The 20,905-nt window shown below is 62.9% G+C and overlaps 1 protein-coding gene across 14 annotated transcripts in view; it reads left to right on the forward strand.

Annotated features, from left to right (window-relative positions):
• PTPRF (protein tyrosine phosphatase, receptor type, F) overlaps nucleotides 1-20,905 on the forward strand; it is a 74,996-nt gene that overhangs the window by 42,722 nt on the left and 11,369 nt on the right. For 5 of the 14 annotated variants that reach the window (XM_012722217.1, XM_012722209.1, XM_012722207.1 and 2 more), the window contains 15 exons: nucleotides 3,071-3,340; nucleotides 4,347-4,928; nucleotides 5,145-5,281; nucleotides 5,700-5,844; nucleotides 9,739-9,932; nucleotides 12,740-12,766; nucleotides 14,004-14,121; nucleotides 14,195-14,773; nucleotides 15,407-15,504; nucleotides 15,654-15,907; nucleotides 15,991-16,084; nucleotides 16,620-16,841; nucleotides 17,172-17,326; nucleotides 18,799-18,810; nucleotides 19,741-19,856. In XM_012722217.1, coding sequence (XP_012577671.1) covers nucleotides 3,071-3,340; nucleotides 4,347-4,928; nucleotides 5,145-5,281; nucleotides 5,700-5,844; nucleotides 9,739-9,932; nucleotides 12,740-12,766; nucleotides 14,004-14,121; nucleotides 14,195-14,773; nucleotides 15,407-15,504; nucleotides 15,654-15,907; nucleotides 15,991-16,084; nucleotides 16,620-16,841; nucleotides 17,172-17,326; nucleotides 18,799-18,810; nucleotides 19,741-19,856 — 3,003 coding nt within the window. Of the gene's footprint in view, nucleotides 1-3,070; nucleotides 3,341-4,346; nucleotides 4,929-5,144; nucleotides 5,282-5,699; nucleotides 5,845-8,865; nucleotides 9,172-9,738; nucleotides 9,933-12,739; nucleotides 12,767-14,003; nucleotides 14,122-14,194; nucleotides 14,774-15,406; nucleotides 15,505-15,653; nucleotides 15,908-15,990; nucleotides 16,085-16,619; nucleotides 16,842-17,171; nucleotides 17,327-18,798; nucleotides 18,811-19,740; nucleotides 19,857-20,905 lie in introns of all 14 variants that reach the window. The other 9 variants (XM_012722214.1, XM_012722215.1, XM_012722212.1 and 6 more) reach the window with 6 other exon arrangements.

The following is a 20,905-nucleotide window of genomic DNA, read 5'->3' on the forward strand; positions in this document are numbered from 1 at the left end:
AGGTGTGTCTGAGCTGCAGGAAACTGACCTTCAGGACTGGCCATGGGCAGCCAACGTCCATGTCTTTGTGAAGGCCCTGGCCTGGTGCTAGGGATGACCCTAAGGGCCACATGTGACATCTCAGCCCTTCCTTGCCCCCTGGATATCTCCCTTTCCCCTATACCTAGAAGGGGGGAAGGCAGTAACAATAAAACTGCTCTCAGTGTTAGGTCTGGACAGTGGGGTGGATGAACCTGTTCTCCAGAGACTATTGGTGTAAAGTCCAGTCAAGTTTCTGGGCTGCCAGGCTAGAACTTAGCCAAGGTTAACTGGACTCTGCAGTCCAAGCCCAAGGTTCCACCACTGACCAGGGGCACGTTTACAACTGTGGCCTCTCCCCCGGCACTGGCTGTCCAAGTCCCATCTTTTTACCCCTTCTGCCTCTTCTGCCAGCCTTTACTAATCCAGAAGCCAAAAGGCTTTAGAAGCTTCTCCTTGTAGCTCTGGAGTCTCTCACTCAGCTGTCAGCAAGGACACGAGCTTTTCATCACACAGATCTACTCCCAGTATGTGTATTTGGCGAGGTCAGTGTCATTCTTAAGTCACTCCCCTCATCTGTAGTGAGGACCCAGTAGCATCTGCAGCGCAGAAGCCTCATTTGGTAGGTGCTCAAGCGTGTTTGTCTTGCTTGAACCCACGCTGCTGCCAGGAGAATTTGGGGCCACTGTTGACTGAGTGTACAGGAGAGGCTTGGCCAGTTAAGGCTGCTCCCCTGCACCTTTCTGCCCAGCCTGCCCTGGACCCTTCCCTCCATCAGCAGGCCTGGTGCTAGGCTGTGCTTGCTGCGCAGGCCCGCCCCACAGGCCCACCTCTGGGGAGTGCCCGCGCCTCTGGACAGCGCTTCTCTCCCTGCCTCAGACCTGACCCGCCACCCTTCTACCACTGGGGAGCAGCGCCCTGAAGGGGGGCTCTTTGTCTCGGCTTCCTCCTGCCCTTGAGCCCCTGCACCTGGCCTGTTCTCCGCCACACACAACTGCCCTGTGCTGTAAGCTGCTTCACAGGATGGAGACCCCAGCCTTAGGACAGACGATGGGAAGCCACTTCTGTCTCTGTGTACACGAGGCAGGGAAACTCTTGGCAAGATAAAAGACGTTGATGTAGGTTTTGGCCATGGGTGTGGCTGCCCGCCTGACAGGCGTGCGTTCTTGTCGCTAGCGCTTTCCCTTCTGGCTTGATGCTCAAGCAGGTTCTCTCCCGTGTGTGTTGTAAAAGCTGGGCCCCATCCCCCCTCTAAGGTTAGCCGTCATCCTCAAGAAAGTTCCTTCCCTAATCGCTTTTGCAGAAGTCCAAGGTGGTATCTCATTAGTCACACCTGGGTCACAGGCCCCATGTACATGCAGGGGAGAGCTCGTTCCCCTGCAGAAAACAAGGAAGCCAGTTCTGAAAGGCAGACGAGTCGGTGTCTAGGAAACACACCAAACCCAGCCACAACACAGGTTCGAGATGCCGGTGTGTGGGTTCAGTCTCGAGGCCTTCAGAGAGGGGGTTGGCCAGAGTGGAGTCAGGGGATTAGTCAGCAGGGATCCTATAGTCTGGTCTGCACAGCCCTTGGGGAGCCACGCAGGGGGTTTCCACAGGGGAGTGATGTGAGCAAATCTGTGCTGGCTGTTTGTGGAGGATGGTTCCGGGGCGGGAGCCAGCCGGAAGCGGGGCTAGAGGACGCCGAGGCAGGGACAGGCGGTGCTGGCTCCAGCTTCGGCCCTCAGGGGCCCATGGACTTGGAGGAGATCAGGTGACTTGGGCAGTGCATTCGCAGGACCTGGTAATCTGCTGTCTGTGTGTTCCCTGGCCCGCAGCTTTGACCTCTGCAGTGAGGCAGAGGTTGGACCCAGGACCTCCGCCGCGGCTTCCCGCTGAACCTGTGGTTGTGGGCCCTGCGCGCGCCGGTCTCGAGCCCGCACTGGAGCTGTCCCTGCTGTAGCACCGTGGGTCTCGCACGCCCAGGCTCCCCAGCATGGGTCCCGGAGACCCACACTGTTGCCAGCGGTGCCCCCGGTCCCTCAGCCTCGCTGCCTGCCTCCACCAGCCCTTTCCGTGGGGGTGCCCATGAAGGACACGCCCCAGCCTCAGCCCACCAACTGCATGACCCATCTGCATGCCAAGCACGCCTGCCCACAGCAAGGTCTTGCCGCCTCCCCTCCCTGCATGTTCCGAATGTGCCAAATTTGCATCTTTGGGGAGGTGCAGAGGGGGTTGCAAGGCTGCACCTTGGACTAAGAAGCTCAGAACAGCTTCTGACCCAGGGAACCCAAGGCCAGAGGTCGTGGCCAGGCACAGCCACCCTCCCCTTGAGGCCCTCGTTCACCAGCGCGGAAAGCCGTCTGTTCGGCGCCCTCATCATGTTGCTGCCATCGTCATGCCCATCCTGCCCGCGGACCACGTCCCTGGCCCGCCCAGCCCTCACCCCTGCCAGCCCTTTCCTTCGGGTCCCCAGGTTGTGCCTTGGGCCCGACTGAGGCCCAACAGGCACTCCGCCTCTTCCCTCACTACCACCTGGGAGTGGAGGTGTGACCCCAGAGAAGGGGACCGTGTCCCTCCTGGACCGACCCTCTGCCCTGCCCCAGCCGTGCCCTGACCATCCCCCGCCCTAGGGTACCTGAACTTCTCTTGCTGGTGCCCTAGCTAGAGCCTCGGAAGGCCCCCTGGGGAGGAGGTTCAGGCGCCGGGCAGGGTGGCAGTGGAAGGCAACCTGGGATGAGGCCCTGGCTAGGCCTGCGGGCTGGACCCGCGGTCTGGACCTTGCACTGAGTCCCGTGTGGCCTGGGCAGGCAGGTCCTTTCTGAGCTGAGATTCCAGTTATAAAAGGGGAGCTTGGCTGCAGCGCCATGTTCCAGTCCCTGAGTGTGGGGCTACTTCTAGCCCAGACGCGGGTGGGAGGTGGTGAGCGGGGCCCAGGGACTCTCCCCCCCTCCCCCCGTCTCTGAGGTGGGTTTGGCTCTGCGGCAGGGCTTCCTGGATGAGGGGCCCCCGCCCTTCCATCCTCCCGCGTGTCCTGCCCGGCCTGTGAGCGCCTCTCTCCCTCCTCCCACAGTGCGCCGTGTGGCTCCTCGTTTCTCCATCCCTCCCAGCAGTCAGGAGGTGATGCCGGGCGGCAGCGTGAACCTGACGTGCGTGGCCGTGGGCGCACCCATGCCCTACGTGAAGTGGATGATGGGGGCCGAGGAGCTCACCAAGGAAGACGAGATGCCAGTGGGCCGCAACGTGCTGGAGCTCAGCAACGTGGTGCGCTCCGCCAATTACACCTGCGTGGCCATCTCCTCGCTGGGCATGATCGAGGCCACGGCCCAGGTCACGGTCAAAGGTGCGTGCCGGGTGTGGCGTGGCCCCGCCCCGTCCCGGAGGGCAGTGGGAAGTCCCAGCTGCCCTGGGACCCTTGTTCTGTGCCCTTGCTTCAGGGTCCAGGCCTTTGGGGGTGCGGGGAGGGGTTTCGGCCAGTGACTGTTACAACACGTGTGTTAGCTGGCGTGGACGGAGCTCCAGGGGCAGGTACCGGTAAGCGCAGAGTGTTTTCTTCGGTCTCGTCACCTGGGAGACAGATGAACGCATCACCCCCGTTTTACAAGCGAGAGACCTGAGGCCCAGGGTCACACACAAGTGACCATTGGCTGTATCTCAGCTCTGTGAGACCTTCCCGGTCACTGCCCAGGGAGGTTCCCTGGGCTCGATGCCCATCTCAGCACCGCCTTTCTGCTGTCCTTGCACTAGCCCAGCGTGCCCTTCCCCACCAACCCTCCCTTCCTGGAATATAAACTGCAGGAGCGCAGGGGCGAATTGCGACAGTGACAGTGTGTCCCCACTCCTAGCACAGTGCCTGGCCCGCGGTGGGCACTCTTAATTGTTGACCCTATTTGCGTCATGCCATAGGGTCTGAGGCCAGCACCCCTGCTGCCCCTTTCTAAAAGCTAGGGTCCTTCCTTTGGGAAACCACCTCCCTCCCTAGCCTAGTACTGTGGCCAGCAGGTGAGGTGATGAGCCGCAGGGGCAGTTCTGTGCTCCCCTGTCTGCTTTCCACCTGCAGGGGACCCAGGCAGGGCCGCCACTTCTGGGTCTGCTTGTGGACGAGTCACAGACTGAGGTCGGTAGGGTCAGGCGGGTCCCAGAGTGATGTGCGCAGACGCTAGGTGGCCCAGGGCTACATGAGCACAGCCGCCACCCCCACCAGGTGCCCTCTGAGTCGCCGTACGCTCTCTAGCCTAGTCTTCAAGGTGGACTGGAGTCGGCGCACTGGGGTTGAGTGGCCGCGGGGGCGGGGCTGACGCCTGGGCTCGCGACTGTCGGCCGCCCCCAGCTTTCGTCTTTGCCTCCAGCTCTACCAAAGCCTCCAATCGACCTTGTGGTCACAGAGACGACGGCCACCAGCGTCACCCTGACCTGGGACTCTGGGAATTCAGAGCCTGTGTCCTACTACGGCATCCAGTACCGGGCTGCAGGCACGGAGGGCCCCTTCCAGGAGGTGGACGGCGTGGCCACCACCCGCTACAGCATCGGCGGCCTCAGCCCGTTCTCGGAGTACGCCTTCCGCGTGCTGGCGGTCAACAGCATTGGGCGCGGACCCCCCAGCGAGGCGGTGCGGGCGCGCACCGGGGAGCAGGCGCCCTCCAGCCCCCCTCGCCGCGTCCAGGCACGCATGCTGAGCGCCAGCACCATGCTGGTGCAGTGGGAGCCGCCCGAGGAGCCCAATGGGCTGGTGCGGGGGTACCGCGTCTACTACACGCCTGACGCCCGCCGGCCGCTGAGTGCCTGGCACAAGCACAACACGGACGCCGGGCTCCTCACCACCGTGGGCAGCCTGCTGCCCGGCATCACCTACAGTCTGCGCGTCCTGGCCTTCACCGCTGTGGGGGACGGCCCACCCAGCCCCGCCATCCAGGTCAAGACGCAGCAGGGAGGTAGGTGCGGGCAGCACCCTGGTGCCAGGGTGGGCGAGGCCGTGGGGGCTCCTCCCTGAGCCGTGAGCCTGGGGGCTCTGGGAGCGTGAGGGCCTCGTATCCCAGATTCGTGCTCAGTTGGGATGCAGGACGGGTGTGGGGGTGAGCGCCGCCTTCCCCTCCTCCTTTCGCCGGTGCCTCTGCCCGGCTGATGGTACCGGGCGGGGGCTGTTGCAGTGCCCGCCCAGCCCACGGACTTCCAGGCCGAGGCCGAGTCGGACACCAGGATCCAGCTCTCGTGGCTGCTGCCTCCGCAGGAGCGGATCGTCAAGTATGAGCTGGTGTACTGGGTCGCAGAGGACGAGGACCAGCAGGTGGGTGTCCGGTGGGGCGGGGAAAGGGAGGAGGCCCCTCCTGGGCGCTCGAGGTCTGTGAGGGGCATACGAGGCAGGCTTCCTGGAGCCTCAGCAGGCACGGCCCCAGGGGTTCTCGTTGGGGCTTTGGAGCTCTTGTGCGGCCTGTGTCACCGCTGCCCTGGGTCTCCTAGGCGCTGGCTCACGAGGCACCTGCAGAGCCCAGACTTCCCCCTGGAGCCACAGGTCTCAGGTGTTCTGTGGCATGTGACCTGTGAGGTGCCTCTGGCATAACCTGTGTGGTCGAGCTGGCCGTGTGGCAGGGAGCCAGCCCCCAAGCCACACTGGGCCTGGGGTGTCCGCTGCGGCCCACGTGGGGGAATGACCTTGAGTGGCCTTTGAGGTCAGCATCGTCAGTGAGTGCTCCCTGCTCTTCCAGCACAAGGTGACCTTCGACCCCACCTCCTCCTACACCCTAGAGGACCTGAAGCCTGATACGCTGTACCACTTCCAGCTGGCTGCCCGCTCGGACATGGGGGTGGGGGTCTTCACCCCCACCATTGAGGCCCGCACGGCACAGTCCAGTAAGTGTCTCCTGAGGCCACCTGCTACAGCTGGGCTGGGGCAGACACATACGACCCCTCCCCTAGAGCAGGTGGGAGGTCAGATCTGCTGGGCACTCTGGTCTGGGCTCCAGGTCCGGACCCCGAGAGCGGGACAGGTAAGTGCCCTGTAAACTGTGTCGAGGCGGCTGCCGCCCTCACTGCACCCTGCCTGACTTCTGCCCCCCTCCCAAGGCCCCCTCCCCCCACCCAGGTAAGTTCTGTGTTGTGGCTCATCTCCTTCCTCCACCCCCCACACTGGTCATCCCCACCGACTGCGCCATCCTCAGTGGCAGGACCGTCACATCTCAGACCTGCCTTGGCAGCTGTCTTCCCTCCCCACACCCCCACCTCTCATCTCACCTGTCACCCACGTCCCCAACTTGTGTGCCCACCGTGAGATGTAAGTGGGCCACATAATCCCCCGAGCCAGCCGCACACAGGGACACATTCATGAAAAACGGGACCGTGTGAACAAGCGCTGGCCCGTGTGTGGGCCACGTGTCCATCTGTGGAGCCGTCTGTGAGGTCCTCCGTGTCACCACCCCGTGGCATGTGTTACGATGTTTGTGTGAGAGGCTGACGCAGTGAGTGTGTGTGGCCACATCTCACTACCTGGCCCCGTGGCACTGTGTGTCAGCGAGTCCCTGGATGGGCCTGTAAGACTGTTCTTAGTGTGAGTACTGGCACGTGTTCCTCGGCTGTGACCACTGCGGTCTGCGCTTGTCCTGAGCCCAGGGCTATATCGCAGCAACCGCCCCTGTCTGAGGGATAACAGGGCCCTAGGTATGGGGGTACTGGGATCAAGACAGTGACCACGTGTGGATGACCTGAGGCCTTAGGCGTAGTGATGAGGTTGTCCACGGGACACGGGAGTGTGTGCACACATCCCAGTGACTTCAGGAGGCCATGCGCGACCTGACTGACGCTCCTGGGTCCTTCCACAAGCACAGTTCGACACTGGCAGGCAACCCTAACGTGACCTCTGCCGTGGGCATCCTACGCCCCGGGGTGGGGGGCAAACAGGCATTAAACCTGCAATTACACAAATGACCTTTTAATGACATTTGTGCAAAGTGCTATGAGCGTGCAGAGTCGAGGTGATTGGGCAGGAATCTCACCTAGTTTGAGAAGCCAGGGAGGCTGGGCCAGAGGCGCAAAGACCCCGAGGCACGAGGTGCTCAGTCTGGGTAGCAGTAGGCCATGTGGCTGGAGCAGCCACCAGAACACAGCAGTGAGGGACCTCTGGGACAGAGAGCAGGGAGCTGCCATGCGAGACGGAGTCAGGCAGCCCGAGAGGATGCTGGACACCAGCTCGACTTTGCAGCACAGGGAGGCTCAGATGAGCCAGTGCTGGTGGATTTCAGGGCTTCTGGGATGCTCCTGGCTGGGACATGGTGAAGATTGGCAGGGCACTGTGAGGGGAGGGCGAATGCTGTGCTTCTGGCGTCTAGAGCCAGGAGAAGCAGGACGCCAGTGTGGAGAACCCAGCAGGCCTCCGGGCACCCAGGTTCATCCTGTGCTATGGTGATGCTTGGCAGGAGAAGTGAGTGGGGTAGAAGTCCAGGAAAGAGGGGGTGTCTTTGCTGTGTCTAAAGAGTTTCATCCAGGCCAGATGGTGTTGCTGAGTGGCCAAAGCACAGGAGCGCACCTGGGTGTGAGTTCAGATGCGGCAAGGGACAGAGCCGATTGGAAGCCATGGGGGGAGAGCCTTGGATGAGAGAACACGCCTCTCTGCTCCTGCTGGAGGCAGGAAAGAAGGGGTGTACATGCGGGTTGCTGGGTAGCAAGGAAGGGAGGCGTTTGCTACTGGGGGGCTTTGGTCACCTCTGCGCGGTGGGGGCACCGTCATGCTCCAGGGAGTGGGCGGGGAGGGGCCAGCATTGTGGCAAGCGGCCGAGTGAGCTGCGTAGGGGCAGCCCAGCGGTCAGTGCGAGGCCCAGGTGCGCCCAGGGCATGTGCTCACAGCCCGCCAGCCTGCCCAGTGCCACCTGGTGAGGGCGGGGTCTTGAGCCCTTTCAGAGCTGATGGGCTGGCCGAGGACGGGTTGTGGAGGCTGAGGGAGTTTGGCATGTTGAAAACAGTGCTGAGGTGTGGTCCTTGGCATCTCCGCTGAATGTGGAGGGTGGGAAGGATGGAGGGTGACAGACAGGCACCGTGCTGGGGGCTTGAGGCAGCTGATCTGGGGCGGAAGGCAAGGCTCTGTGAGGGGGTGTCGAGGGCCACGGTTGGGGGTTGGGGCCGTTCCGGTAGTGGTGACATCCAGGATATTCCTGAGCACTGCAGGGGAGGAGACAGTCTTGGAGGTGAGGAGCTCTGGGACCAGGGGTTGAGCGGCCTGAAGTCACCAAAGCAGGGGTGGTGCAGACCAGAGACGGTAGCACAGCCCTCTGGAATGGGGTCCAGGATGTCACCGGGAACAAGGCAGGCACAGGCCCTTGTTGAAAGAGAGCGCCTCTGTGGGCACCTTTCCCTAAGCTACTCCCGGGGCCATCCGCCGCCCCCCCCCCCCGTGTCCGACCTCCCACTGTGGGTCCCTGTGCCTTGGGCACAGCCTTTCGGCCAGGCACAGGCCACGGCAGCCTTGCCCTGGGGGAGCCCTGGGGCCGTCTGTCCTGAGAAGAGAGGTGGTCTCGGGGGAGCTCGTGGTGCGGCCCTCGGCCTGTGCGTGTGGTGCCGTGTGTGTTGTGTGCGAGACAGCATATGCGTGTGTGAAACGTGTTGGAGTCCCCTATGTGTGAGAGACGCCATATGTGTGTGGGAGACTGTGCGCGTGTGTCCTGACGTGAGAAGAGCCCGTGGTCCGGAGGAAGCGGATTTGTCTGGCGGCAATGGCGGCAGCCAGCCCGGGGCGGGCGGGGGGAGGTCGGGGATGGGGCCGGGGGAGCCCTGCGTTCTCGGGGAGCAGCCGGCCTGGGTGAGTCTCCCATCCTCTGTGACGGCTCGCCGTGCCTGTGACCCCCACGCCCCATCTGCCTGCTTCCCCTCATTTGTCTTCCCCAGCCCCCTCCGCCCCTCCCCAGAAGGTGACCTGTGTGAGTGCGGGCTCCACCACCATCCGGGTAAGTTGGGTCCCGCCACCGGCCGACAGCCGCAACGGCATTATCACCCAGTACTCGGTGGCCTACGAGGCGGTGGACGGCGAGGACCAAGGGCGGCATGTGGTGGACGGCATCAGCCGCGACTACTCCAGCTGGGACCTGGTGGGCCTGGAGAAGTGGACGGAGTACCGGGTGTGGGTGCGGGCGCACACAGACGTGGGCCCCGGCCCCGAGAGCAGCCCGGTGCTGGTGCGCACGGACGAAGACGGTAGGCGGCCGGAGGGCGGGAGGGGAGGCGCCACCCGCCTGCTTCCCCAGGGCCTTGCCGCCCACCAGCCCACAGGGACTCATCTTCCTACTGCAACCCAGGCTGGAGAGAGAGTTTTAGGGACCACCCAGGCCCCTGTCCCCGCTGGGCGCTGCTAGAAACTTACAACCCGAAGTTCAAGAAGCAGCATCCAACCAGGATTAGAAAGGTCAAGACTGGAAGGTGCAAGAGATGCACAGAATAGTCAACAAGATGGTCTAGGGGCCCTGGAGGAGCTAGACCGGGTCATGTTGACTCCGGGGCAGCTGCCTCCTAGCCCCCCACCCCACCAGTCCCCCACCGGGTGAGGTAGCCCTGGGCCAGGGGGTTTGGCTGGCAGACCGGTCCTGGGCTCTTCCCGTCTCCGACGGAGCCTGCCAAGCTCATCTTCAGGGGCAGCCTCAAGAAACTATGTCAGGGCCTTTCCTGGGCCAGTGGGGTAGCAAGGCAAGGCCCTGGAGGGTGCTGTGTCCACCTGAGCTGGGACCCGTGCCCCAGGCCTGACTTCCTTCTCTACCTGGCCCCCAGTGCCCAGCGGGCCACCGCGGAAGGTGGAGGTAGAGCCGGTGAACTCCACTGCGGTGCGCGTCTCCTGGAAGCTACCTGTCCCCAGTAAGCAGCATGGCCAGATCCGTGGCTACCAGGTCACCTACGTGCGGCTAGAGAATGGCGAGCCCCGTGGCGCACCCATCATCCAGGACGTCATGCTGGCCGAGGCCCAGGTGTGCCACCGGGAGGGGGTTGGAGGGGAGGGAGGCCAGCGCATTGTGTTTGTCTTGGGGGCTCTCTTCTGTCCTCAGAGCACGCCAAGGCACCCTGCCGCTTCGGGGAGGGGGGCGCAGAGACCAGGAAGTTAGGCCAGGTGGGTCAGGAGCCCGCCCTCCTTCGGTCCGCCTGAGTGGTGCCACCCCAGTCCTGCCAGCCCAAATGCCCTGGCGGCAGCTCCAGCTGGCCGCTCCCTGTGTGCCTCAGCTGCCAGCACCAGCCGTGAGAGCCGTCTACACAGACAGGGCCTCCACTGCCCCCTCCTGCCCAGGGGTCAGCCCTCCTGTGCCCTCCTGTAACTTCCTGGCTGCAGGAGGTGCAGTCACCGTCACTGTTGGGCTGGGCCTGAGATGTGCCATCTCTCTGGACAGCGCTGGGCTGAGCGGCCAGTGCCACCTGGCCAAAGATGGGACTCGCGGGCTGTTCTCTTTCCCCGTGTGGCCCTTGGCCGTTGTACAGGACTGTGAATGACCATGCTGGGGTGTTGCCCCGTGCCTGGTGCCCGGGCGGCGGCCCAGCCCCCCGTGTTTATTCTAGGCTGGACGTGCCTGCCAGCCCACACTTCGTCCTTGGGGTGAGGTCCCTGGGGTTTTCAGAGCACTGGCCTGCTGTTCCAGTGATGAACTTGGCGGGCTCAGAGGGAATGTGAGTGGGCCACAGTTTCCCAGCAAGTGGGGGACTGGGCTGGGATGAGAAGCCAAGCCCCTGGGTGCCCGGGGAAGGGCTGTACTGGCAAGTTCTCTCTCAAAATAGCGGAGGAGTCGTGACAGCTAGTATGTGATCTGCTCTTCTTCTCCCCATCCAGTCAGTGCCGGGGGGGTGGCCCACAGGGAACAGCTAAGCCAGCCCTGGGGGAAGACGCTCCTGTCCCCAGAACCCACACCCGCTCCCCACACTGGCCTGGGTCGGAAGTCCAGCCTCACCCCGTGTTCCGTGTGCTGTTCCACAGTGGGCTCACCCACACGGGCGGGCCTCCCCGCCTCCGGCCGGGCTCAGCCCGCTGAGGCGGCATTCCTTTGTGGCCAGAGGGTGCTCTTGGCGTGCTCTCAGCCTACCCAGTGCTGAGAGAGCCGGGGTGGGGGAGGCCGACGTGTGTACCCACTGCATTCCTCAGGCAGGTTGAGGGCTCCTCAGTGGACACACCCGCCCGGAACATGCCGGGAATGGGCTCCCCTGGCCCCCCGTCCTCCGGGCCAGCAGCACAGCTGCAGCTAGTGGCCGTTACAAAGAAATCGCTTCGGATGCCCCCTCCTGGTCCTAGGGGGCCCAAAGGGAGCCCTGCTGAGGGATGTGGGCTGTGGGCTGAGGGTGGAGGGGCGTTGTCCAGCCCCAGACTCCCCATGATGCTGGGGTGGGGTAAGCATGAGCCTGGGCCCCAGGGATGTCTGTTGAGTGGGAGGGGGGCCCCTTGTGGCCCCTTGGGACTGGATGGTTCCGCTCTAAGCCAGTAGGGGAGCAGATGGGGCCTGGCCCTCAACCCGGCCACGGGGCTCAGCTGCCCACTGAGCAAGGACACCAGAGACTGTTCTTTGCCCAGCAGCACCATCTGCTCAGCCCAGGGCGCCCTCAGGTCTGGGGAGCCATGAGCTGTGTGCCCCTTGCAAGGACAGCCAGCCTGTCCCCTTTAGCGTGGGCCTCCAGCTCTTTCCACACCCCGTCTTTCCCTCTCACTGACCCCCTCCCTCTTTGTCTGTCTTGTTCTCTCCTCTCTCCTGTCCTCCCTTCAGTCCTCTTTCTCTCCGTTTGGCTTCACCCTCTTTCTTTCCCTTCTGCCCTCTGCCCCTGCCAGAGGAGAGGTGCCCACAGGGCCTCCGTGCCCAGGCCTGGCTTTGACGGTGCAGGTCTTCGACAGGCAAGGGGCTCAGCAGAGGTGGGCCCAGCCACATCCTGCAAGGTGGCTGTGGCTGCTGGCCCCTGCCGGTGGCCTCCTGAGTCTCGCTCCACACCCCTCACGAGGACTTCCCACAGTTTCCCAGCACAGAAACGGGCCAGTGGGGGCCCCCTCAGCCCAGCTCTGAGAGCATGGGTGGACCCAAGGACCCTGAGGAACATCTGGCCTGGAGACGTCACAGCCCGTCTCCCAGTGCATTACTGGACACTGGCGGCCACCCCCCTCCCTCTAGTGCTCCAGGACCGTGAAGGGGAGACACCACGCACCTCACCCTCCCAGCTAGTGTACCTCCGTGCACCAGGGTCTAAGGAAATGACATTGTCAGCCCCGACAGTGCCTTCCTACATTGGTTCTCAGCACCTCGAAGAAGACACAGGTGTCTGAGTGATTCCTTGTGCCTGTGAGGCGGGCCCCAGGCCCGGCCTGGCATTCGCGCCTTCCTCTAACTGGCCAGGCCGTGCTGCCTCCCCCCTACTCCAGCCACCACCCAGCTGTGTAATCTTTTGTTCCAGCTGGAGCAGAGATGCTGAATGAATACACCATGATGAACATAGGCCAGGACGGCCCCGGCCACCCGGGGTGTGCAGTCACCTCATGTCACCACCTCTGCCACCCCCATGTCCGGTCGCCTCTGGCTTAAAGCCCCTCTGGGTGGTGCTCTGCTCACTCTGTCAGGGCGCCCCGCCCCCGGCTGTCGGTCCTACAGGTCTCCCGTCCTCAGTGGGGTGCATACACTTCAGTGAGTGGTCCAGGGATGCTGCCCAACCTGGTGTCTTTGGAGGCCGATGCCCTCCGTCGGCCTTCCCAGGCCAGACCCCTCCAGACCAGAGTCCTTCACTTCCTGTCTCCCTTTCTCTCCTTCCCCGCGCTCAGTGGCAGCCAGAGGAGTCCGAGGACTATGTAAGTAACAGGTGTGCGGGCGCGGAGAGGGCCTTGGTCAGGCTGGGCTCCTGGGACACTCCCCCTCCCCGCCCTCCTCCCAGCCTGAGCCACCAAGATCCACAGGGCACCAGCCACATCCCGAGAAAATTGGCGTTCAGACTCGAGCACTGAGCTGAGCAGCGATTGGCATTTCCTTTAATCCTGACTTCTCGCCTGTCGAGCAGCAATTTGAGTCCAATGTTTGTGATCGACCAGGCCCTGGCCCCTGCTCTGGCCAGACGGGCTTGGAGTTAAATCCAATCCTGATCGTTAGGCCTTATTGATCCCTGGAGTGAAAAATCACCTGCTTCTGGGCCCAGGCTGAGAGGGGCGTCTGGGGAGGCGGGTTCCGGCATTGGTGGTTCTGGAGCCCTGGCCCTGGGAGACCCTCCGGCTAGGAGAGGAGGGGCCTGCCGGGGGCCCGTGACTGCGGTGGTCCCCGCCCGAGCTGGAGGGACTCCAGGGCTGGTGGTGACACTCTGTTCCCACTGCACGGTGACCTCTTCCTCCTTCCCACTCTTCCTCTGTGTGGTGTGGCTTGGCCTCCGTGGTATTTCTCCGCATGTCCAGAAATGATACTTTGGCTGCAGGTGGGCGTAGGGGCAAGGTCTGCCAAGGCGAGGGGGAGCGCTGCCCTGGCCGAACTCCTAGGCATTGCCGGGGACACTGCAGAGATGCATCCCCGGGGTTGGGGATCCCTGTGCTCCTTGCTTCTCTTCCCTGAGTCAGGAGGCAGGACGCCTTCGTGGAGCCAGTGCCTAGAGGGGAATCAGGTGGAGCCTGGCTTGGGCCTGTGGGGTGGCACCTCGGTCTCCCTCGACCTTCCCGTGTGTGTGTCACGTGTGTCTACAGGTGGCCTTCCACCTCTTACGGAGGCGGCCTGCAGGCTGTGTGTGTTACGTGCTGTGAGCCACGCAAGGCTCTGTGTGCGTGCGAGGCTCCATGCCGTGTGTGTGCCTCCAGGCGTCACTCAGTGCGCTGGGGAAGGGAACAGTGTGCCCTTTGTTCTGGTCTGAAAGGAAGCTGTCTGCCCCAGGCGGGCAGCTCCTGGGACAGGCGCCGTCTTCCTGGGCACACACCTCACCTGCCAGCCCAGCCTCCAGAGGAGTCCAGACAGCCCCGCCCCCCTCGCAGAAGCTCAGGCCCTGAGACGCTGCCCCAGTGCCCTCCCCTCTGGCCCTCCTGTGACGGGAACGGCCTCCCACTTCTCCCTTAGGAAACCACCATCAGCGGCCTGACGCCAGAGACCACCTACTCCATCACCGTCGCCGCCTACACCACCAAAGGGGACGGTGCCCGAAGCAAGCCCAAGATTGTCACGACGACTGGGGCAGGTGAGAGAGGGGTCGGGCAGCTGAGGGCAGGGGCGAGGAGGGCAGCGCCAGAGCCTGGTGCCTGGTTGTTCAGTCCCAGGCCGGCCTACCATGATGGTCAGCACCACAGCCATGAACACGGCGCTGCTCCAGTGGCACCCACCCAAGGAGCTGCCCGGCGAGCTGGTGGGCTACCGGCTGCAGTACCGCCGGGCGGATGAGGCGCGGCCCAACACCATAGATTTTGGCAAGGATGACCAGCATTTCACAGTCACCGGCCTGCACAAGGGGGCCACCTACATCTTCCGGCTTGCTGCCAAGAACCGGGCTGGCCCAGGAGAAGAGTTCGAGAAGGAGATCACAACCCCCGAGGACACGCCCAGTGGCTTCCCCCAAAACCTGCAGGTGGTAGGGCTGACCACAACCACCACAGAGCTGACCTGGGACCCCCCAGTGCTGGCGGAGAGGAACGGGCGCATCATCACCTACACCGTGGTGTACCGCGACATCAATAGCCAGCAGGAGCTGCACAATGTCACTGCCGACACCCGCTTCACACTCTCCGGCCTCAAGCCGGACACCACGTACGACGTCAAGGTCCGCGCGCACACCAGCAAAGGCGCCGGCCCGCTCAGCCCCAGCATCCAGTCCCGGACCATGCCCGTGGTGCAAGGTGTGTGCTGTGGGCAGTGGAGGCCCCGGGGATCTCTGCTCTCCTCGCCCCACTGTCCTCTGGCGACTGCTCCGCCAGCTTCTGGTGTGCGACCCTCCGGTCTTTAATGATGATGACAACTAACCTCTCGTGAACAGGCGCCACGTTCTCCGTGTGTGACCCCTGATCTCTGCTGTCCTTGACCTACTGACTTCTGCTATGCGGCTCTACGCTCTCGTGACCTTAACCCACTGCTCTCTTCTGACTGCTCCGTTCCTGGGTGTGCGACACTAATTTCTCGGGCCTGACCTCAGTGCCTCTGTGCCCGGTGTGCGGCCACATATTTCTCATGGCCAGACTCCACTGACCTCCGGGTCGCTCTGACCTGGAGTTGTGAGCTCCGGCCTTTACCGAAGCCCTGCCCAAGAGTCCGGCCTTGGGTCCTGTGGAACCTGCCCCGACTGGTGTCACGGTTGAACGGGGTCTGGGAACTGAAGCCTGTGAGGTGCCGCTGGCTGGGAGAGGGGTGTGGATTCTCTGCAGCCATCCCCGGTCCTCCGTGCCCCGACCAGTGTCTCTGAAGAGTGAGGAACCTTTCAGGCCCATTGATCCCGTTGCACGGCCAGAGCTGACCGACCTTCCTGTGTTCCGCAGTATTCGCCAAGAACTTCCGTGTGGCTGCCGCGATGAAGACATCCGTGCTGCTCAGCTGGGAGGTGCCTGACTCCTACAAGTCGACTGTACCCTTCAAGGTGAGTGAGGGCCCCGGCCAGCAGAGCCCAGCTCAGGCCGGGAGTCCAGCGCACGTGTTTGTGCAGCGGGGTGCTGGCTGGGTGTGCGTGAGGGCCTGCCCGTGAGGGCGAACCTCGCCCGGCTGTTCTGCCACGCCTCTCCCCCGCAGATCCTGTACAACGGACAGAGCGTGGAGGTGGACGGGCACTCCATGCGGAAGCTGATCGCAGACCTGCAGCCGAACACAGAGTACTCGTTCGTGCTCATGAACCGTGGCAGCAGCGCGGGGGGCCTGCAGCACCTGGTGTCCATCCGCACGGCCCCCGACCTCCTGACACAGAAGCCGATGCCGGCCTCTGCCTACATCGAGGATGGGCGCTTCACACTGTCCATGCCCCACGTGCAGGACCCCTCACTCATCCGGTGCGCGGACGAGGCCCCGGGGAGGTGGGCGGGGGGCCGAGCGGGCTCAGGCTCTGGCATCCTGACTCTGGCCCTCCGTCCAGGTGGTTCTACATCGTGGTGGTGCCCATTGACCGTGTGGCTGGGAGGATCCTGACATCCCCATGGAACACCCCCGACGAGCTGGAGCTGGACGAGGTGACGGCATGGGGCAGTGGCCATGACCCCAGCAAGTCTCCCCAAGCTGGAATCACCCTGGCTAGCAGCCTGCCCCTTCTCTGGAGACGGGCTCTGCCTGGCCCCCGGAGAGCTTTTAGGAAACTCCTGCAGCGCTTACAGGAGAAGCCCCTGGAGAGGGTCTGCGGCGGCTTCCCTGGGGTGTGAAGAAGCAGAGACAGCGCTGGGCATCTAGAAAACTAGAAGCCTGTGAATTTAGAGTCCTGGGGGCTATGGTGGAGCCCCTAGGACATGAACCCCATTCCCTTCTCACAGTGGTGTGGGACTAGCCCTCTCTGGTTCACGGGGGTGGGGGGGACAGGTTGCCCAGAGGGCCTCGACTTAGCCAGTCGGTGGAGAAGGGTGGGGTGCCCCGTCTCGTGTCCAGCATTATTCTGAGGCTTGGGCCTCTTCCCAGGCACGAGTCTGTGTCTCAGCCCAGGTAGCCAGCGTTCCAGGCTGTGGGCCGGCGGCCTCTGCTCCGAGGCTCCCCTGACTCCCTTGTCTGCTCCACCAGCTTTTGGAGGCCATCGAGCAGGGCAGTGGAGAGGGGAGGCGGCGGCGGCGGCGGCAGACAGAGCGGCTGAAGCCATACGTGGCCGCTCAGGTGGACGTGCTCCCTGAGACCTTCACCCTCGGGGACAAGAAGAACTACCAGGGTTTCTACAACCGGCCCCTCTCTCCGGACCTGAGCTACCAGTGCTTCGTGCTCGCCTCCCTCAAGGAACCTGTGGATCAGGTCTGCCTGAGCTGCGGGCTCTTAGCACCCCGAGACCCGGGGCCGGGCCTGGACTAGCCAGCCTCAGACTCGTGATGTCCCAGTCCGGGAGCAGCCCTGAGCGCCCAGAGCCGCACGAGGGATCTCCAGGCTCCGTTCCCCAGACCTAGTCTTGCCCTGCCAGCACAGTCAGCTAACTAGGCTTAGGTCGCCTCGGCCTCTTAGAGCCTGGAGACCAGGCCTGGCCAGCCCTGTATCGCCCCGCCCCAGAGCCCTTTCTCCAGCAGTGGTGGGCAGTGGGCAGGGGAGTGCCAGCTGAACTCACTGCCCATGCTGTCTTCTTCCCCGCAGAAGCGCTATGCCTCGAGCCCTTACTCCGATGAGATCGTGGTCCAGGTGACAACAGCCCAGCAGCAGGAGGAGCCCGAGATGCTGTGGGTGACCGGCCCCGTCCTGGCGGTCATCCTCATCATCCTCATCGTAATTGCCATCCTCCTGTTCAAGAGGTGAGTGCTACCCTGGACCTCCAGGGAGGGCCAACTACCCCTGGCCTCAGGCCCATGGTGCCGCCCATGGTGTGTGGAGGTTGCACGCAGCCACGCCAGGCCGCATCGCAGCCCTGGTCTCCGCAGGACGCCGGGAAGGACGGCAGCAGAGTGTCCACAGGCTCGCACTTAGCCTGGGTTTGAGAGGCGCCGCGCCGCTCACTGGGGGCTGCTTCATGCACCCCGGGGCGTGTCTGCTGTCTGTGTCTGTCTCTGTTTCAGTGAACGTGTCCGTCTCTCAGCTTTAACACACCGCCCTCTCCTGACCTTCGTCAGCACTTTCTCTACCACTTCTAGATCCCAGCTTGGCTCTCCTGCTTAGGCTAGAGAGTCCAGACCCAGCTGCAGGTCCACCTGTCCATGGACACACCTGGCAGACACTTCCTGAGTGCTTGCTAGCACCACAGCATCTGTAGCTGCTCACTCTGTCTGGACCTTCCTGCGCCCGTCCTCCCCAAAGTCCTGACCACAGTGGCCCATCCACGCAGACACCCGAGTGTCCCTCCACCCACCGCCTCCCTCTTGCTCCACCGTCTCTGGCGAGTCCCGGCCTGCCTGTCGCTGGATCTGCGCCCCCTCCCTGTCCCAGGCAGGCTTCCCACAAGATAGCGCGAGTAGGTGTAGCTGGGGACCTGGCACACGGCAGATCTTGGTCCCTCCCTCGGGTGGTTGCAGCCACCTGCTCTTCGAGTCGCTCCTTCCTCTTTTCACCTGTCCGCCTAAAAAGTGTGTCCAGAACCTTAACTTTGTCACCTCCCATTTGAAATTCTTCGTGGCTCTTCAGCTGAAGCCCCCCGTGTTGTCCTGCCGGTCAGGCACGCAGGGGGTCGGCCCCTTCCGCCACCCGCTGTTGTCGCACGGACGAGTGCAGTTCCCAGCCGCTTGGGCCGTGCCCTGCAGCGCTCCCTCTTCCTGCCCACCTGGCAGCTGCCGCCTCCTCCCTCAGGACTCTTCCAGGCTCCCCCACGAAGCGCTCTGCTCCCACACTTCCTCACACTGTCCTTCATCTTCCCTAGACGTGGGGAAACAGCTGGGCCTGCTTTCCCAGCACCCAGCTCCAGACTGAAGCCACCGACTTGTCAGTGAGCCCGTGTGGGTCCTGTGTCCGAGCTCATGTGGTTACCGGTTCCTGCGCCCCCGCCCCAGCGCCTCCTGCCTGCAGGTGGCACCTTCCCTCCAGGTTCAGGAGCACCTTCCTCCTGGAGTGGAGACCTGAGGGTGGGGAGCCAGCCGAGGAGTGCCCCCACACACACCCTCCTTCCACTCCCATCGGGGTCCGGGTGTCTGTCAGGAGAGGCACAGCCTCTCTGTGAGTAGTCGGTGGGTGCCAGGGGCCAGTCCCACAGTATCCACCGTGCCCGAGAGGGCCTGAGTGCTCAGCGGAAACAGTGACCGTTCCTTTCTTCTGTCCTTGCCTGTCTGTCGGGACCTAGTAAACAAGAAAGGTAGGAGTCCTTCCTTCTCTCTTCACACGCCTCCCCCTTCACTAATTACTCCTGTGCATTTCGGGCCAGCAGGGAGGGGCGGTGCTTTGACCCAGAGGCTCCTGGCCTGTGGTGTCCAGTCAGCTCAGCTGGCTCCAGGGCAGGCCCTGTCACTCTCGACTTGCACCTGCACAGGGCTGTCCCTTCCCGAGGGCGCAGGCGCAGTGCAGACTTGCGGTGCCTCCCTGCGTGCACAGATTGAGCTCACCGGCACCTTCCACCGGGCTCCCAGTCCGCTGAGATTGCTGAGGACCACGAGAGGCAGAGTCTCGCTTATGTGCAAAATAGTGACTCCAGAGCAGTGAGAAGTGTGCTGCTACACACTCACGCACACGCACATAGCTTCCCCCCAAGGCACATGTCCTCCAGGCAGAAGCTGCCCCGAGACATTTGCCAGTAGCTGGACCCCATAGTCTCCTCTGCCCCTGTCCTTACAGACAGGGCGACTGAAGCCAGGGAGGGAGGAGGACTCCGTCCAGCTGGGGTGACGCCTTCCCTGTCCCTCCCTTGCTGTTCCGGACATTGACCTGACCCCCTGAGAGCCAGACAGCTGGGGCTCAGCTCCCTGTATTGTTTGCGTAGCTCTGTGGCATCTGCATGTTTGTCCCTGTGGCTCCTGCTGCCCTGGGGACAGCAGCCATTGCCCAGCAGTGACTGGCCCTCCGTCTGAAGGAGCCCCCAGCCTCTGCCACGCCTGCCCTTGCTGCACCTACCGTCCCCCCACTCCCGCTGCCTCCCCGTGCCCCACCTGTGTTATCTCCTGGCTCCCTCAGGCGCCCAGACCCCCAGGTGGGCAGGGGCCAGGGCTCTGTGGCAGTTCTGCATACCAGGCTTCTCTGTCTGCTGCCCCAACCTCAAGTTCTCACCAATCTCCCTTTTCCGCCTCTTTAGGAAAAGGACCCACTCCCCGTCATCCAAGGACGAGCAGTCGATCGGACTGAAGGACTCCCTGCTGGCCCACTCCTCTGACCCCGTGGAGATGCGGAGGCTCAACTACCAGACACCAGGTAGGGCGACTCTCAGTCCAGGCGAAAAGGGTCCCCAGGGGCCCCACCCAGGGGCCCTGGCCTCATGACCCCATTTCCTGTTCTGCCTTTTTGCCTTCTCTGTGTCCCTGTTCACTCAGTTGATGTGACTGAGGGGCGTCTACCTGCACAGTCGCCCCTGGGTGCCTTGGGGGAGTTCTGGCTGCTTGTCCCTTCCTCGTCTTGGGACAGGGCCTCTGCATATGGGCTCATGGAGCCTATATCCCAGCCATGGGGTGGCCCGCATCAGGCTCACACTCTGGCCCCTCACGAGAAAGGCATGCTTTTGGGAAATGCCCCAGCAGTCACTTGTGGGGACGGGGTGCCCGCATCTCGCCCCTCCTCGAGGCCGTCCCCACGTGAGCAGGACAGGACCTGACGCCTGACTGCCTTTCCAGCCACTCTCACGTCCCTCTGTTCTTCATACTTGAAGTGTCGCTTCTCCCCCATGCCTGAGCAGATACAGCACAGACCTCCTGGGTGAAGTCTCCTAGGCCCCCTAAACACCGCCCCCCGGCCTGGGCGTCTCCCCTCATCTCCCAGGATCTCTGTTTCTCCCATCACGACGCCTCTCACCCATGCCAGTCTGTATCTGAGGCTCTGGTTGCTGCATCTTGTTCCCCTCACCCCCGACGCTGTGCACAAGGCAGGTTCCTGTTGAATGCCCACGAAACACCACAGACTGCTGAATGAATGAGTGATAACAGACACACAGGGTTGTGTAGATGTGAGCTGGTTTTTACTGCATATTAAATTACCCCCAAACTTAATGACTTTAAAGCAACAATAATTATGTATTATCTCTCACAGTTTTTGTGAGCTAAAAATTCAGACAGGAGCACAGCAGGAACAGCTTGTCTCTATTTCTGAATGTCTGAGCCCTCAGCCAGAAGATTTAAAGCAGGCTGTGAGTTAAAGTCATTTAAATCAGGGGTGAACAAGCGATGGCCAATGGCCAGGTAGGGCCCACCACTTGATTTTGCAAATAAAGTTTTATTGGAACGCAGCCATGCCCTTTCATTTATGTACCA

Source organism: Condylura cristata, unplaced genomic scaffold, assembly GCF_000260355.1.
Source record: "Condylura cristata isolate star-nosed mole 26May11 unplaced genomic scaffold, ConCri1.0 scaffold00008, whole genome shotgun sequence".
NCBI lineage: Eukaryota > Metazoa > Chordata > Mammalia > Eulipotyphla > Talpidae > Condylura > Condylura cristata.